The 19069-nt window shown below is 40.5% G+C and overlaps 1 protein-coding gene across 5 annotated transcripts in view; it reads right to left on the reverse strand.

The window, feature by feature from the left end:
• Window positions 1-19069, reverse strand: part of JMJD1C (jumonji domain containing 1C) — a 164634-nt gene that overhangs the window by 22413 nt on the left and 123152 nt on the right. For 2 of the 5 annotated variants that reach the window (XM_057421583.1, XM_057421585.1), the window contains 7 exons: window positions 16801-16906; window positions 11905-12029; window positions 10503-10646; window positions 10200-10386; window positions 8440-10112; window positions 5170-5342; window positions 2654-4860 (listed from right to left, as the gene is read on the reverse strand). In XM_057421583.1, coding sequence (XP_057277566.1) covers window positions 2654-4860; window positions 5170-5342; window positions 8440-10112; window positions 10200-10386; window positions 10503-10646; window positions 11905-12029; window positions 16801-16906 — 4615 coding nt within the window. Of the gene's footprint in view, window positions 1-2653; window positions 4861-5169; window positions 5343-8439; window positions 10113-10199; window positions 10387-10502; window positions 10647-11904; window positions 12030-16800; window positions 16907-17472; window positions 17950-19069 lie in introns of those variants that run through there. The other 3 variants (XM_057421586.1, XM_057421584.1, XM_057421587.1) reach the window with 3 other exon arrangements.

Consider the following 19069-nt stretch of genomic DNA (forward strand, 5'->3'; position numbering starts at 1 on the left):
TTAGGGTACTGTTCACCTCATACTCCACTAAAACCATATTCAGAATTTCCTTCTTACAAAATAAATGAAGAAATACAACACACCAAGACAAGAAAGGTTTGAATTCTGTTTCAAGTGAAGATGTATGCAAAAAAGGCAACAATTTCATGAATGGAAGCTTAAAAAAAAAAAAAAATCCCACTACTTCAAAATCTATTTTTGCTGAGGGTTACAGGTATGATTACAGATGAACACTCTATTAACATGTACCTCCTCTGAACTTAACACAAAGTATCCAGCATAAGGAAGAACAGAATCCATTTACTGTCAAGTCTGTTAGCTTTGCAAGGCTAAGCAGTACAATTCCATTTTCAATATGAAAGTCAGCAGATCTGACACTCAGTTAACACAACCAGCAAATCGATTAATATGTGAAGTTTTCACATACACACTTTGAAACTGAACCCTGTTGTTTTTTAACCAGATTTTCATTTTAATGACTTTTAAAAGTGGTACAGTTTTGTCTGCAGATAGACAAAGTATCTGTCATTTCATTTACCACTGCTCTTGAAAGTTCATGCCCTGTAAACAAGGATCTGATGTAGAATGATAGAGAGGTCAGGGTGTTAACTTTGGACTTGGTACCTGGGTCCAGATCTGTATTTTACCAGAGATGACTTGTGCAAACTTTGCAAAATGAAAGTCTGCCTATGCCTCAGTTCATGGCCTACAAAATGCACTCCAAACTCATCCAAGGAGTACGACTGTAACTGCATTAAAACTTGAGAATAGAAAAGGCCAAAGTGCAGGTTTGCTAGTCCAAAACCAAGTTTTCTGCCTTGGAACCAGAGACTCTGGGTGTCATCTGGAAGCTGCTAGACTTCAAGCTCTGTGGGCAGGAACTTGGAAGATCCCCAGGGTTTGCAAGACTGTAAAATGCCTTACTTTGCAGGAGGGAGCCTTGCAGCCTGCAGCTCTGAGCACTCTGGCTAACACACAGGCTCCCAGGGCTTTCTGAAACAGCATCAGGACAAAGCAGTTCTCAACCCTGGCAGTATCCAGATACCACCCACATTGTGAAACCACCATCAAGCTCCAGATCCTGAAGCAGTTATCTTCAGCCACCTATAGGGAGCCCAGGCAGCCATCCAGTGAGGACCCACTCTTTCCTGAAAGCTCCCCAAGGATGACCATGTTTTGTATAAATCTTTGTGGAAAGCCTTTTTAGTAAGAAAATCTCTGACCAGCTCTCAGAAATTACAGCAAAGCTCCCCCAAGATAAACTGATAGGAGTATCTATGTTCAAATATTTAATGGGTCAAGTAGGAGAGATAGAAAGTCCCCATCTGTTAAGATTTCAAAAGGATGGTAAGCGTATGTGTACTGCTGCCACGGACCAGTTAATGTGCAGGACACAGGCTGTGTGACTCGCAACATTCCCACCCGCTTCCCAACCTAAATTCCATGAAATAGTTCCATAACTTTTTATCATATATCACTTCTATAGTCAGGTACTGCTAGCCAAAAGAAGAAGTTATTGCCTTCCCTGAACTTAGTTAAGCAATCCTTCTACAATAAACCCACAAAAAAAAAAACCCAAACTTTTGCAACAACGCAAAGGGCAAAGACCTAACATGTTACATGTACGTATTTAGTTTACTTTTAGAACTGAAACTGAAAAAGACCTTATAGCCATGTTCTCCTTGATCTTCCTTTTAGCTGGGAGGAGGAAAAGTAACGGTACTATCACTGAACCCAAGCCAGAATATCTCAGACAGACTGCAACACTTCCAGCACCAAGTACAACTTAGGGATCAAGTACTCTCAAATACCAGATAAGTTACTACACGCTAGTCAGTGAAAAGCCAGATAATGCAATTACAGAAAGCAGTACTCCTTTTCTTACTATCTGCACTTCAAAATTCTTGTGCGAAGTAATTTAATGGTAGACATTCTCAAGAGAACAAAGGCAAGAGAGTAGTCCTTGGAGAAGAATAAATTGGGATAAAAAAAAAAAATCTAAGTTCTTAAAATAAAATCTCTCATGCTGGCAGACCAGTTTCTCTTTTCAGACAAATCTAGTTACAATCTGCTACATGCTACAGTATTACATTTAAATTGAATGTATTTCCCTAAATTTATTCCTTAAACAAGAGGGATGTTAACATGATGTAATACACATACTAGTTAGAAGTGTGAAATGGCTCTCCCGCAAATCTTTCATTAAATTAACCAAATCATAACAGAGTAGTATCAAGCTCTCAAGGAACTGCCTCTGGCTTCCTGATCAAAAGATGTACTAAAGTTCAACAATAGAGAATCTTTCCCTCCAGTAGTGCTCCAAAAATAAATGCATTAGATCTTAAAAAAACCTCAACAAACCACCACATATATATGTATCTCAATGGTAGTGGCACAACTATATGCACCAGTCTGTTCAATTTTGATGGACTGCATAAACCAGTTTACTGCTTAACTGTAGGCCTAGAACCAGTTTGTTAACACATATATATTTCTTAAACCAGGGTATTTCAAATGGCCTCGAGACAGATAAATCTGGACTTACTCATTCACACAAGCATGTTTTTTAACTCTTTTCCCAGCTATAATGTATGACAAACACTGTCAGACTTCACATTAGCATGTCTCTTCCAAATCAGATTAATATACTCACTGCTGTTACTGCCGCTCTGTAACTTCAGCTTGCTTTTTTCTTTGGCGCTCCTGCTAAGAACACCATTGGGTTTTACTTCTTCCTCTGTATCACCTTTTTTTTTCTGCAAATCATTTTGTTTCTTTTTGTAAGTTGGCTTGGGCTGCCGTTTAGTCCTTTGCTCTGACTTACTCTCACTTTCATCAGAGTCTCCGCTTTCAGAGCCAGACTCATAAGTTCGTTTTGCTTTTCTCCTAGGGTGCTTATCTTCCTTAGCAAACTTATCTGCTAAGATTTTGCTATCTATGTTATTTTGCAAATCATTTGATGTAGAAGCTATTAAATTGACAGTACATGGCTTAATAATTTCTGAAACACTGTTCCCTGAATTCTCCTTTTTATTAGTGTTTTTATCTTCCTCAGAATGCCTTGTTAGCCAAGCCTTTTTCAGTTTAGTGTGGTAGTTTGGCTGACTCGTCTGGGAAGTCTGCCCACTGCCTACAGAGTTCGCTTTGTTTATTGTATTACAGACGATAGCACTGTCTAGGGAGAGAGAGGTTGAAAATGTCTGATTTTTCACAGAGTTGGACTCAGTCTCGCTGGTGTTACTACTTTTAAACTGAGCTGCAGCCAACGCTGCCTTGTGCTTTTTCAAATGAACAAAGTCAGTGGAGGTGGAGAATCCTGAGCTTGATTGAGCAGCACTGCCTGTCTTGCCAGCAGCGGGTGTAACCAGAGGTGGAGTGCTGACCTTGCATTCCTGGGTCTGTGCCACTGCCTGACTTGCTGTTCTCGAGGCAGTACACTCTAGCGGCGCACAGGCCAAAACCGTGTTCGATAAGGAGTAAGTCACTTCTGAGCTACCCCAGCTTGACACGCTGGTAGTTGTTGCTGCTGATGTCGTGACATCCATCTTGGTACTGCAGATCATAGTTGTGGTAGGGGCGACAGCATGAGGAATGCTGCCTTGCGAGACAGTTGGAAATTTCTTTTCATACCGTGTGCGAGCACTGTCTGAGTTCATATTTGGCAGAATTATTATTCCAGTCTCCCTGGCTTCCGCTGTTTTCAGGCAATCTGCTTGATTTGTCAAAGCTGAAGATCTCTCACTAACTCGATCTTTGGAAGCAGACTGCATTACTGGTACGCTCTCGTATTTCGTGCTAGGAGGACGCACAATAACAGATGCTGTAGCGGACTGTGACTTTCCACTCATTCTTTCAACATGCCAATCCACTTTTTCATTCTTTGGGGCATTATTTGACTTCCATATTTCTGACAAATTCTGTTCAGAAGCACCCTTGTAAACAGTCTGAGCTTCCTTAGGCTCAGGTACTAAAGTTGGTGGTTTCTGCAACTCCTGTATTTTGCTACCACCAGCATTAACGGGTTGAACAGGCGTCAGGGTTGGAGGCGAAAGACTGCTGTAGCTGCTTTCCTTCTTCTCCAGGTTCTGATGCACAGGTGGGTGAAACACAGGGGCTCTATGCAAGGCAGGCATACTCCGGAGTGTATTTGAAGAAGAGACTGACAACTGAGTAGGGCTCCTGCTGTCACTTCTAAAAGAATTTATAGAGTGAGACTGCACTGACTGTGAAAGCTGCTCGGGTATCTTGCTCGCAGAGCCTTCACTTTCTGGTTGGTGCTTAATTAAAGGTGGGGGTTTTGAAAGAGAAGAAATGTAAGAGGGGAGGGTCTGGGGACTAGCTGCTGTTGAAGGACAATTACTTTGCTTATCAACATATGCACTTGAAGCTTCCTTTGATGGGTAGGATCTTGGCGGTTCATTTACAACACTGTTAGACAAGGTGGTGAAATAGTTACTCTGTGGCAAACTCTGTGGAACCGAATGCTTCATTTTATACAGTTCTGACACAGAGCGTTCAGCATCTTTGTCGTATTTTACTGAATGGCTTTTGGGACTTGAAGATAAGGATGTTACCCTGGAGTAGTTCTCTCTCTCCCCCTCAAGTGCTTTTATTTTAGCTGTAAAAGGAGCAACTTCAATACTTTCTTGTAGTATCCTTCTGTGTTCTTCTTTGTATTTGCTCAGTCGCTCCCCAGTCTCTTGCGGCGGCCTTGGCAGCTGGTTCAACACTGGATCTGCAAAATGCCTGTGCACATGGCTCTCCTTTGCTGTCTGTGTTCTGCTTTGCTCTAACTCTGTTTTTACTGGTGCAGTCGTAACAGAACGTAATGGTTCAATAAATGCTTTCCTCTCCAGTTCCCTGTTTTAAAAAGGTTAAGCAGAGGTTAGTCTGAATGCAGTGCAACGTGCTAAACGAAGACCTTTTCTTCTCATGCTCTGAACAAAGTTATCTATTAACACAAAACAAACTTTTCCTTATACTAGGTACAATTTTCAAGTCTTCAGATGACTCATGAACTCAAGTACCATTCCAAGTCAACAGGGCAGTCTATTTTGCAGCACACTGAGAAGCTATCAAAGTCACCCACAAATAAACCAAAGGGCAGCTAGAAGACAACATCAGCTGCTGAAATGTACCCTCTCACACAGAACTGAATAGCAAACTTACTCTTTGTGATGCTCTACGATACTCTTGGACAATGGTGGGCTGGAATGCGCTGCCAGTTTGAGAGGCCGAAGGGGATCTGCACTGGACGGTCTCACAGGAATGTGACTCAGTAAACCAAGGCTGTCAGCTGAGGTCACTGGGGTGGGCTGGTGTAACCATGGGCTGGGAGAGCTCTGTTAACACCAACCAAGCAAAAAAAACTAGAATCAGATTTCAAGATAATCGTGGGACTACAAGAGTTACTGTACTAAGTCCTACCAATGATCACAGGGAAGTAATGTATTTTAGCAACAAATCATACTCAATAAATAAAATTTAACATTTTAAGTCACTTTTTGATCAACTGGAACATCTGACTATACTTCTGCTGGACTTGTGACACAGAAAATAGTTAACACATTTCAGAAGTATTCTTAGAACTGTTTCAGTTTTCAGCACAAATAGTTAATTCTCAAATGGCATCTGAAGCCCATCAAAATTAGAAAACCAGTGGTAGTCAGATGGCACTTGACTTCAGTTACTAGCAAAGACCGTCAGCTCTTCAGTGAATTGCAAGAAGTACTTCTTTCAAAAGACAAACATGGTTTAGTGGTATTTCTGGAAAACATTTTCATCTCCAGCTTTATAACAAATCTCAGTGATACAGGACAGAACTATCTCTTCCCTGGATGATTCCTCTCCTCCCCCCAAACAAATTATTTAAGTATAATAATCCTAATTAATCTGCATTACTTTGCCAGGCATTTTTATTTGGCATAATTTCAGTAGCAGCACACTATTAAAACCATAAATGTATACGCCTGCCATACTTTGCAGCACTGCAAACACACAGTACACTATTTTCTGCTGTGTACCTAAATACTCAAAAAGTGGGCAATACTGACCTCCTCCTTTACACACACTATGATAGTTTTCATTTATGAAACTGTTTTGTACTTTACAACTTGGGTAGGTTTCTACTTCTCTATCTGCTCAGAAACTTGTGTAACAACTCTGCAGAAAAGATAAGAGCAGCTTTCTGTATCTCCCCTCTTTCCCTCTCCCCTTTTGAGACCTGCTCACAAGAAACATGCACGGAGGAGTAGAGAGGCAGGGTCCCTACCCTGCTGGAGTGGTGCTCAAGGGCTAGGGACAAGCCAAGAACAGGCTGGGACAAGAGTGAGTGGAGCTCTCATGCACCACAAAGTGCTTTTCTACCCCTAACTCCTGGCACTTCCCAGAACTTCTTCCCCTCCTCTGCTCCCCACAAGTCCATTCCTCTCCTCACCAGTCTTGACTCCCAGTTGAGAGCTGCTGCAGCAGAATGCGAGCCAAGAGCTCTCATGACACACGCACACACCACAGAGTACATATGCAGGTGCTACAACTTTGAAATTCTAATTTCTATACTTCTGAATATTCAAAGCAACCACCTGGGTTTGCACTAGCAGTTTTAGTGCACAGGTTTCCTAGGCCAGGAGTTCCCACGCTGTGGCAAGTTCCCACGAATAGCCTGTAAGCTGTATCAAGTATTATGCAAAAAAGGCCCGTCACCTTCTCCCTAGAGGAGCTGGGGAACAACTGCCTGAGCTCCAAGCATTGCCCAAACAACTCATGACACCACTTGCAACCCTCTATGGCCCAGCCCAAAGACTGGAGCTGCCACAGCCACCTGTGGATACGAGGAAAAGGTGGGCTTGGGGGCATGCTTCCTTCAGCACGCAAACATGGCTCAGCCCTCATAGCTGCTACTGCTGCTGCAGCTGAAGCACATACTCCTTTCTGCAGTTGTGGCATCCATGCAAACCAACTTTGGAAACGCCCATTATGGGATTCTAAGACATATTTAAAAAAGGCCTTCGGTGCGAGAGCCAGAAGACAAGCCACCACAAGACAACTGCCACACATCAACATAATTAAAAAGCTACGTGCTTCGGTATGCAGGGCTGCATACTTCAGGCAGCCAAAGTGAAAACAGTCTATCCTAACTTCTTTAAAATGGACTTCAGCATGGGGTAGAGCAGGCAGCAACATGAAAAGATAAATCCACCTATAGTTTTCTCTTAGGCTTTTCCTCTCTGCTTCATGTGACTTTATCACATTTTAGATCAAACCGACTTCATATTACAAGGCCAACTCAAACTGACTAACTGGGAAAGACTTAGCCACAATGGTTTGCCTTTTCTAGAGAATGAGGCTGGGGAAGAATAGCTTTCCCCATGATGAAAAAGAAAAAAAGTCCTTATAACCATTCAGGAACTTCAGGCTTTGACAGAAAGACTTAACAATCTGGCAGAAGGACAACCGTCAGTGACATGCCTTTTTGTGGTCCTCTGAGAATCTACCCAAATTAGGCCAAGTTGTAAGCCTCTGAAGATCAGTATGCACATGCTCAGTGGAGGTCTGGCTGAAGCTGGCAGTAAAGCCCTCCAAAGTTTCTGTCTGCACTACAGATGCTTCATCTTACAGAGTTTCTCTAAGGTGCCTGCAATGATGATGCCATATCCCAAGCCTCCAGGAGCTAGGAAAGTTTTTCTGTAAAGGCCATGTCTGCCCGCTGAACACCACTCTGCTGCCACATTGGGCACTATGCTGAAAAACACAAACCATTTCTTCTGAGACTTGAGTGGTTATACCCAGCATACAGAGCAATCACCCTGACTTGAATACAGAAGAGTAGAAAGCAGATGGGAAGGTAGGGATGTGTGTCAACAAGGACAGAAGAGGAGAAAAAAATATGCTAAGAGAAGTTACACAGGTAACTGTAAAGACAAGAGAAATGGGTATAACAGCGCAAGAAAGATTTATGAATGCTAGTATTTCTCTTCAGAACTTCCCACTGTATTTAGTACTTTTTCCATCTCAGCCTTTCTCCATTATTTAGTGAGCATACACAAAACTTCCCTATGAAGATGACTGTTCTTCCCCTCCTAGTATTTAACTTACACAATGACTTTTATAGTTTGACATAGCAAATATTTACCCTGTGGACTTGAGGTCCCAAACCAGCCGGCTGACCTCGCCTGATCATAAACTAAAACCAAATATTTTGTCTTTCTTTAAAACACTCAGGAAATTAATCTCTGGAAGAACTCGCTACTCATGTCTCACGTCCACTGCGAGACAGTAGTTACTAGTGCATTTCCATCCCTAGTTCTCTCCCTACTTAAAAAAACCCACCATCACCATGCACTCAGCATGACACGAACTACTGAACCTGTACCTAGAAAACCACTTTAGGGAGACATCAGCCCCAGCAAATTATGTCATTAAGAAATGAGCTCAACTTACCCTTCTCAAGGAAGCCTCTGCATTAACAGGAGTTTCTGGGTGGACCCATTTGGAGGAGGGCAGACCAAGTCCTGAGTAAGCATGTGTTCCATTTGGATACTGCCAAATAATTGGATAAAGCCCTAGCTGATTATAGGAAGCAGAAGGATGAGCTTGTCCAAGAAGATGTGGAGACTGGTGTTGTAACATCTGTTGCTGCTGCTGGTGTGCTAATGCCAAATGGCTTAAGCTGCTAGCATGAGCAGTCTCTAGTCGTGGATGGCCACCCAGCAAGGAGGCAGCAGGCACTCCAGGTAACACTGCAGGAAGTAGATGAGGGTGATGAACAGAATGGTGAGATGCAGTACTAAGGGGGTGAGTGTTAATAGCGGACAAGGGAGCCTGAGCTGAAGACCCAGCTAGCAGATGGGATGAACCAGTTAATGCAGGATGATGAGCATTTGGATTTAAACAGGTTCGGTGGGATGAGGAATGCAGAGGATAATTATGCTGATGCAAATAAGGTGAAATGTGATTAGTTCCTGTTTCTTGTCCAATCAGAGTGGGGTCCCTGTACACTGTGAAATGTTCATTCTTGTCAATGATAAGAGGACTTTTAGTAGCTTCTAGAGCACTAACTCTAGCTGGAACTGGATGAAAACTAGACCTAGGCAAATCATGATCAGTTTTATTGGCTGACCTTGTTAATCCAGTAGCATGGCTGTTTTGGGAACTAACCTTAGACTTCACAGTATCAGAAGACTGGGTGAATTTAGGCTTAACATCAGGTGACTTTGTTTTAGGATGATCAACTGAAGCACTAGGTTTTGACTTCACAGAATCAGGGACTGGATTTTGTTTATGCAGTTTACTCTCTTCTGCTAGAGAAGCTACATTTAATGAAGACATAAATGAGCCATATTGCGCTTTTTCTTTTTCAGGATTTAAGTGTTCGTTTACTGATAACATTTTTACAACCCCAGGTTGTATCAAATCCGTTTTAACAACACTGTTAACCCAACTTTGATCAGCTTCCTGTTTTCTTGCTTCAAGGAAATTTGCATTTGCAAACTGTTGTTTTAAATCGCTGCTGTGAGATTCTATTTTCTGAACTGTTTGCACATCAAAGGTACTTGCAGCATCATCCTGGTTCTCCTTTTCAGAGCTGTTTTTATTAGTAGCATCAACAACACATTTTGGAGTAGGAGGCCTGGGTAAGAACTGCTCATTCTTAAATTCCGCTGTGTGATGTTTTTCAGCATTGCACTCTTGAACATGTGGATCCTCGGCATTCTGCTCATAAGGTGTTGGCTGCTCTACTGCATGGAGTGAAGATTTTTCTTGCTGATCTAAGACAGATAACTTCAGTCTTTCTGTCTCTTCATGGTTTTTATCCTCCTGTATCTCATCCCATGGAGACTGCCTATCTGTTAGTGTCTGTTCTACTTCCTCAATAGTTTGGGATTTTCCTTCTTCTCCATTTATCTTTGAAGTGTTCTTGCTTTTTAACTCATTTTCTGAATTTTGCTCTGAGGACGAATCTGTTAATCTTTTATTTGAAATTTCTGAGTCACTGCTCTCAGAGTAATCCGAGATATTGTCTGTCCTCAGTCTCTTCATATTTAGTTTTTTTTCATCCTCTTCAGGTTTTCTTCTTTTACTAAGGAAGTGTTTATTTTTGGTTTTGGGGTTTTCTGTAAAAGATAAAAACATGTCTATTATAGTTTCAGTTTAATATGGTTTTAAGAAGCTCTCCCTCCCTCTCCAATAACTGCTTTTACCTCCTCGACCTATATAATCATATCTATCTTCTTTCATCTTCTCTTCATCAGGCATGCTGCTGTCAGAGCCTTTCCTCTTATTTGGCCGAGTATTCCTCTGTTGCTGGTGAGAATTCTGTTTTGGTGCTGCAGTTTGGGAATTCATTGCTGGTCTGGGACTATTTGCTTGTGCACGTGTATAATGACCCTAAAAATAATTCTGTGATTAATGGACTTAATGCAATCTTAATTAGCAACTTTTAACATGTATTTTTAGTATTTGCAATACACAAAAATACTTAAGTAAAAAGATAAAGTATCTACGTGGACTGCGTTGCTGTTCTGGTTGGAACGAGACCGTCGGCGTGAAGTGATGCCAATATTTTCACCTTTCAACAAAGAGTGAACAACATCATCTAGAAAGGTCATCTGAACCATAGAAGGATCAACATTCTGAGGTTCTAACACCTGGTTTAATAAAAAAAAAATAGTAATCAGCAGATGTTCAGACACTGTCCAATCTGTATTTTCTGTATTAGTGTTCACCAGTCTATTTTGTGTGCTAAAGACTAATCAGAGAAAAGCCCACTTAATCCTGACAAGCAGAACTGACATACAACTCTCAACAAAGGCTGGGAATAGAGTAAAAACAAAGGTAACACAACTGCAAAAATTCATTTTTTCCTTCCCCCCCCCCCCCCCAAAAGCACACCACCACTTCTTCCCCCCCCTTCACTGACCTGCAGATTTGAAATTAAGACACTGAGCTTGAGTAATCCTTAAACAGCAATTATAATATGCAAATATTTTATAAAATTAATATACTATAAAATATAGCGAATATATATATAAAAAAAATGCAGAAGCACATGAAAATAATGCTTTCAACAGAAACAAAAATGCTGAAAGAAAGGAACCAAAATGAACAGAAAGAAGAACTCTAGGCCTAGCAGAGTGCTAACTAGTGAGGGATACTTCAGAAAAACGGAAATGCCAACCAGAACTTCGATCAATGTGTCACTAAGTAAAAAAAATAGTATTTGGTGAAAATTAATTAGAGCAAATTATAGGAAAGAATGTACAAGCATTAGACTAGTCTTAAATTTTTATTGTCACACGTGATTTTGGCAGTTACTTTAAAGCAGATGGGTCATTTGCCATATTAACATTGAGTCATTACTCTGGTCCTCTGGAACAGAATTCATTTCTGCCACTAAAAATTACCAGTATTAATTCATTTTGTAACAGCAACTTCAGAAACATAACTAAAACCCACTACAGTAAATTAGGGTTACAATAAATGCTTAATTTAAGAAATTGCAGACAGTGGGTATTTCAGTTGCTTGAGAGAAGTAATCACTATTGCAGCACTAAAAGACTTCAGCATTGAAAAAAAATAAATTCTCAACAGAGCTGATAGGGAAGACCAGTTCTTAAATTTAGACCGCTTCACTTCAAAGACTTCACTAGCCTAACAGCAACAACAGAGAAAAGCAACACCGTAGGACTGGTATTAATCACATCATTGCACAAACATGATACTTCGGGATGGTTTTAACTGCTAGCCCAACGCAACGTCATGCTGTAGTTTCAGCTCAGTAATAGACTCATCCTGCTGGAACTGAACTACTCAGTGGATTTCAGAGTACCACAAAACCATACTGAGAACTCACAACATGTAGTTTACTTGAAGCTTGTTTTCCAAGTTATCACATACCAAACTCACCTGGTCATTCATAACAACCATAGTGCGGGTGAAGAGATCATGATGAGTAATGATACCAGTAAACCACTGGGTGGCAGAATCCTGTCTGTACACTCTCACCCTATAACCATTTAAGGAGTAAGGACCTTTAGAAGGGGAAGAAATAAAAAAGCCATTGAGGAATTCAGATTTAAAAAAAAAAAAGAAAGTACAAACGGATTTCCCCATTTAGGTTCATAGCAAACACAGCATGCATGGCACAGGCAGCAAACTACAGGTAACTCTGGCACAGGACTGCCTGTGCAATTTACTTTTATTCAGGAAGACATTTTGAAATGCAAATGGTACATTTATGTATGCTTTAAGGACAATTCTGCTAACGTTTTCAACATACAGTTCTCTTATCTAGCTAAATCCTTCTGCAACTGTGATAGGAAAAGTCCTACCCACTAACAGCAACCATAGAAAAGTAATCTGAAAGGCTAGACTGTGGCAGTAGCAGGTTATACAGAGGCTATTTAACAGGCTAGTCACATGCCCAGACGCTTGCTGGCAAGATTTACATCTTGGTGGTTAGGCTCTGCATCTGCCAAGTCTTTCCCATAAGTGACCACAGTTTCTCTCCATTACAGCAGTCAGAAAGGCAGTGGAGTGATCCTACCCCTGCTATGGCCACACAGAACAACCGAAAACCATGCACACTTTGAAGACTTCAGATACATCAACTCCAAATAAATCCCATACACCGCCCCTTTGCAAAAATTCACCTCCAAAAGCCCATGAAAGTGGGGACATAAGTAAATACTACATAATAAAGAAGTTATTTCATAGTTGGCCTGAAGACCCAGAAATTGACATCCAATAATTTTATTCATGTTCAGTGACTCACCTAATCACCAGAGCCCTACATTTCATCACACTTAAGCATTTGTATAGCATTTGGTATGACCAAGCAGCAATGTCACCAAGATCAGTTCCAACTGTGTGGGTTTCACTACTTCCGCAATCAAACCTCAGGTCAGGCATGCAAGAACGGAAGCAAAACCAGTCAGTGACAACCTACAAAAAGCCTAACTTAAATGATTTAAGAGGGCTTAGTTGCTCAACTGCACAGACAAGGACATAATTCCCCTGTCTTTCCTAAAGACCATTTTTTCCAACCCCTCTGCCCAGTACATTGAGCAAGCTCAATCATCTGCAGCAAACATGCCAGAGACCTCACAGGTGACGGCTTTCTCTAGTAAAATATTCATATTCATATGACTAGGTCCATTATACTGCCTGCATGAGAAAGTGTGTGATCATAATGACTGTTATTAATGTCAGTATTTGAGAGATCAAGAGAAGTGTAAAAGCGATAATGATTTAGTTGTTTCCAACTGGTCTTAGGGTTTCATTCTGGAACTTTAGCACAGCCTTTTGAACTACCTTTTGCATGTGATTATCTAGGTTTTGGAACAGCTGGGCACAGAAACAACATGCAGTGGCACCCTTCTTTCTCCCACATCCACATCATTCACTACTGAACTGAAAATTTGAGACCTGCTGAACTGTGTAAGCTACTGGCATTAACTCATCCCCACAGCATGTTCCCAGCTGCACAGACAAGGGTCAGAAATGTGCCTGCACAGGCACTGCCAATCACCAATAAGTAGAGGCAGAAAAAGAGGAAAAATCTACAAGCTTATGTCTCACATTCCTAATCTTGGACAAGATGGGGTTCCCATGGGGACACATTTCCTGATGGCTTTTCCCTAACCCTTACTCCACATGCCCCCCCCCCAATGCCTCCAGCTCAGCTCCCACACTTCTGGCTGCCTGACCCCACCGCATTCTCCATGTCTCTAACTTTTCATGGCTGTCCTAAAGCTCTACCTTATTCAGACAGCCTCACTAAATTCTGCCTGTGTCTCTTTGTGCCAATTTCCTATTCCTATTTTCCTATCCCAGCTCCTCCTCTCTTGCACCCTACTGTTAACTACACAATGATTTTCTGTCTCTTGCATAACCAGGACCAGCCTCTCCCCAGCTTCTTGTCTCATTTTAGCATTTACAATTCCAGGCCACTGGCTTCCAAGTCATTTGCCATTCATCTCAGCTTGCAAGTTCCATCCTTCCTTCTTCATCAGCTTCCAGCTTTTCTTACTCTTCTGCACTGACCCAGTGCCAACTTCTTTCCTCTTACTCCTTGTTCTAATCTGTGTCTGCCCTTCATCCCAGCTGTTATCTATTTTTATAAGAGACTTCATCTACCTTTAAAAGCAGTGGTGATTTTATTTTTTCTTACATGCTGCTGGGATGTCAGAAAGAAGGGGAAAAATTAAACTGTGGTCATACAATACAGAACAGTCCAGGCCCAGCCCAGCCCAGCCACAAGCAGCCATTACAGGAAAAGCCTGGCTTTGTCCCCAGTCCATGGGTGAATCATGCTCAGCTACACATTGTTGAAACAGCCTGTGCAGTACAATGAGGAAGTATCTTCAGGGTTGAAGCACACTCAGTGTTTCAAGAGGATTATTACACATGCAGCTTCAGAGATTGTAGTGATAATAAATCTAACAGGAAGAAAAAAAAGTCAAATATTTTAATTGTTAAAAATCAAAGACACTTTACTATGTTCCTTGAACTGGTTTTATTTGTCCCAAAAGCTTTCAACTTGGACAAGTTTGGGAGGAGTTTGTTTTCTTAAAACAAGGAATAAACTACTTCCCTGCCAAACCTACAATCTCTACTGCAAAGCATGCTGCTGTGACTGCAGCCCAAAGAAAAGGTCACAAGGGCCAAGTTTTTTCTTTAGTCTCATTCTTGTAAATTGGACTGATTTTGACAAAAACTCCCCCTCCTCTAATTTTTTTCAAACATTCAGAACTCAGTGTTAATGCCTGTGTCCAACCCTCCTCTTTCTTTTGATAAACTGCTTTTTAACTTTTTTGCAAAGAGTAGAAAATACCAAGATATGATATGAAGGTTGTAGCATCACAGACAAGGAAAAGGCTGGATCCTAAAAATGCTGTAGAGGATGAAGTAAGAGTAACAGTAACAACCTTAATAGATGCGTCTAGACATGGTACAACTGAAAATGTCACTTTAATTGCAGGGAACTGCAAAATTGTAACGGAGAAGATGAAGAAAACCAGACAAGGGAAGGGAGAAGGAAAGGGTAACATCACTAGATTACAGCAGCTAACACTGCTAGAAGGCTGTCTGTAAGCTACTGACGGGTTTGTGCCAAATGCGAAGTCTCCATGCTTGAAGGGCAGATTATGCCCCAGGAGAACATGACAGCAGGCTCTGCTGGCTGACCACCATCCTGTGGGGCTGAGGTGGTGGCACTGAAAAGGCCCCTGCAGTGAAAGATGCACTACTGCCTGAGGAAGCACATCTCTCCTCAGGCCACACTGTGTCACACAGCTGAACAAACGGATCTGAACTACAGATTCTCCTTAGACAAGACAGCTAGTCTGCAAAGGATGTTTGGATTAGATTCATCTCACCATCTAAAATATTCTTAATTTGTGCACTTCTAAGCACTCAAACATCTGTTTGAGAAATGATATAGAACCATCTATACAAAGACAAAAATACAGTTCCTGGAATGACAGGATGTAAATGAGCTGTGTGGATGATGGCTGGCAGTTTCATTTAGATGACTCTGGGGCTTTGCTCAAGTATTGATTCTGCAACCAGTGTACAAACAGGCTTTTATAATCACCTTATTATTGTTACCATAACAAAATACAATAAGCAACCTGAATTTCAGTTTCCTTTTCATACAGCCCTAATTTGATTTCACATCACCTCTCAGTCCAGTTGATGTAAATTTCATCAACAGACTATTAACTCATGTTGTATCTGAGGATATTGAGATAAAATATAAAGTTATTAACACCAACATACCACACATCGCTTTTTTCACCATCTTTTCTCTGTGGCCCTTAAGAATAATTGCATCTAGTCAAATCAGAAACTCCACAGAAGACAAGTTTTTTACTGTAACTTCAGTATTATACTTACCATATTCCTTTGGTCTTCTAATCTTACTTTCATCAAAAAAAAAAAACAGACAGCAAGCAAATCTCCACACCATCCTTAGAACACCGCATTATTTGTTGTTCCCCTCCTAATCTTAATTTATGGAATGCCTGCTCAAGCATTTTTTTGTCCTAAAACTTGTCTTATTGCTTGCCTGGGGATTTTAACCCAGACCCACAGAGAACAGTTTCTCCCTCCCTTTGCTAGGAATGCCTCTGTAGAGCTGCCTGTCAGTTCTGCAGGAAGTTAATGAATATACTGTGAATGCATACAGTATTTCTACTGTCAGCAAGGTTGAATCAAAATAATTTATTCTAATTCATATTAGTTTTTCTTGTAACTTGTCTCTACAGTGTAAAAAATGACATCTCCATTTGCTGCCACCCTCCAGCACTAGAATCAAGTTACAAAATCGTAACTTATTTGAAAGGCATTTTTCAATCGGGGGTGAGGGTGTGGGGTGGGGATCTGAAAGTATTCTTCATCTGTGACAGAACAAGCACAGACGGGTATCTGAGAAGTTATCACACATGATAGTAATGCTAACAGAAAACAGAGCAGTTTTAAACATGCTAAAAGGTGTGCGGTTGCCATTCATACATTTTTCACAACAAACTTTATGAAATACCTACTTTCAGACTAATGATATTCAGCTTTTGCTGTAATCACTGAAACATCAAACAAGTTAGGAACAGTGAAGAAGTCACGCACAGCTTCTTACATGATCTTGTTTTCTTGTATTAACAAATACTTCAAAAAAGTAACTTCCAAGTAAGAAATATATTCTCCATTATAGCACAAATGCTATGGGATGAATCCCACAGAACTAATGGCCTTAAACTAACTAACACAGAATAAAAATAAGACAATATCCCACATAATTACCTTGCATAAAAATCTCCTGAACCTTTTGCTCCTTTACCCAGGCTTTTACCTCCTCATGTAACTGCGGGTTATCCCTGAGAACTGGGTTTAGACTGTCTACGTCGTCCTAAAGTAGAGATTAAAAAAAGAACCATATGTTATGTTTACTTGTAACATTTCTGTTTAATTTCCTAGATGTATTTTAGAGTACAATATTAAGTAGTTTGGTGCTAATTTTACTGATTGCCTACAAATCCCTGTGTTATTTTTAGAAAAAAACTTTGAAGTGTAACATAGTGCTAGAAATTATTTCATGGGAACACAGTATGTCAGCTCCCGCATGTGGCCAGACTTGTAAGCTATTAATAGGATCACATTTTCATAAATACTGTCTTACTAGAAGCTAAAATTGCCCTCCAAAGACCTCAATGTTTACAGATATGCAGAAAGAATTGCTTAAATAATGGTTAAATTAATCTTAAAAACAAAACCAAAAACCCAAACAAAATCCTGTTTTTCATATCTGTAAAACTTAACATGGACATACTGTGCATAAACATAGATATAAACCCCATAAAGATAACGCATAAGAAAGCTGTATTTTAAGAGAAACTAATATTTTGAAACACCACTACTACTACATTTTCCAAAATGTAGGCCTTTATTACAGGCAATTTCAAATAAGACACACACCTTTTTTTCCAGTTCTCCTGGAAAAGATTCTTTTTGACTATTCAAGCAGGACATCATCTGGGAAATTAAGACATGTTTGGTGGCACTGTCCTTCTAAAGAGGAAAAACTAGGTACAAAATCTGGTTCATATCCTTGAAAGCACGGCTTAAATCATTCATCTCTAGACTCTTATAATACCTATTCCTCTATTTCAGAGCAACCTTGCTAGTTCTGCTTTTGAGGCTGTAACAGAGAAATAAAGCTGCACCACAGCCTGGCAACAACTTGTACCGAAGATGGCCTTGGAAATGCATGAGCTGCAGGAACATTCATTTGTACCAAGAGAACTTCAGACAGCTAAAATAATCAGTGGTTCTCCACATAGAAAATGTAAAATGTTTTATCAGTACTGCAGCTGAGATCAAGCAATTTCTTTCCTTGATCTCCAACAAATTCCTTGATGTTTCACAATTATTATGAAGAGCTCCAGCCACAGAATACAAAGATACAAGCAACACAGGGAATGGTGCACTGCTGGCAAGCTCTCAAGTGACACGAGCAATTTCTCTCTATTCATCTAGATGAGATTATTCCTCCTAACCCACTGATCACAGGACACCTATTTCAAATTCAAAATTCACTTCCTGACACTTGAAGATTTGCTGTGCTCCATTATGGAGAATGCATCAATGCTTCAGTTATTAGAGAAAATTGCTCTCTTGCCGTATGCTTTTGAAGGCGTTACAGCATCAGAATCAAAAGAAATGGTCAACATTATCTTTTTATTACATGCAAAGTATAACAAAGTAGAAGACCAACAAGACCTCTACCACCAAGTTAAAAACAACCATGTAAGTATGTTGCTAGCATTATCAGAGACACATGAGGGTCAACACTAAAATTTATTCCAAGATGGCAGACTAACAATGAGGCAATCTAAAAAGGGTTCTATTTTCCTGTGCAAATCTATTTTTTGCATTGATCCTACATACAGAACCAATACCACCACTGGAAAGAGAGAACGATTTGCCAAGGGAACCCAAAAGATCCAGGAACTGGAGCTGTACGATGTTCATTTGTCTGCCCTTCTTTTGGACCCTATTCCATAGCAGCTGTATGAGACTTCTGTACCAAAAATTTCCCCTCTCAGATCCACAAGTATTAGATCTAAGTAGCAGACTGAAGCACTGCAACACTGGAAGCCTGGCTGACTTAGAAATGCAGTTAACATGCGTATCTTGCACATTTTGAGTAATTCCTTCTATCTAAGAGAATTTGTATTTTAAGACTATACATATCGATCAGGTACCATGGAGTCAGACCTATTACTCAAAGACGAGCTACAAAAGGCACAAGTGAGGTTGAAGATCCAATACGCAGACTGCATGCAGGTATGACCACGATTAAGTACAGGATATCAAAGAGAACCCAGGGTTTTCTAAACAAACACATGAAATATAACATTTACCAGCAATCACTAAAAAAAAAAAAAAAAAAGTATTCTGCTTCTAGACATGAACAATAGCTCAACAGAAATCAGTACAGCAAAGCAAAACATAACTGACAACTGAAGCTCAGTATCAAGATACCAGAAACACCCACAGGTTCCTGAAGTCT

This window comes from Pezoporus wallicus, unplaced genomic scaffold (genome assembly GCF_028554395.1).
Source record: "Pezoporus wallicus isolate ANWC-B61680 ecotype Strahan unplaced genomic scaffold, APGP_CSIRO_Pwel_v1 contig_4816, whole genome shotgun sequence".
NCBI classification, from domain to species: domain Eukaryota; kingdom Metazoa; phylum Chordata; class Aves; order Psittaciformes; family Psittacidae; genus Pezoporus; species Pezoporus wallicus.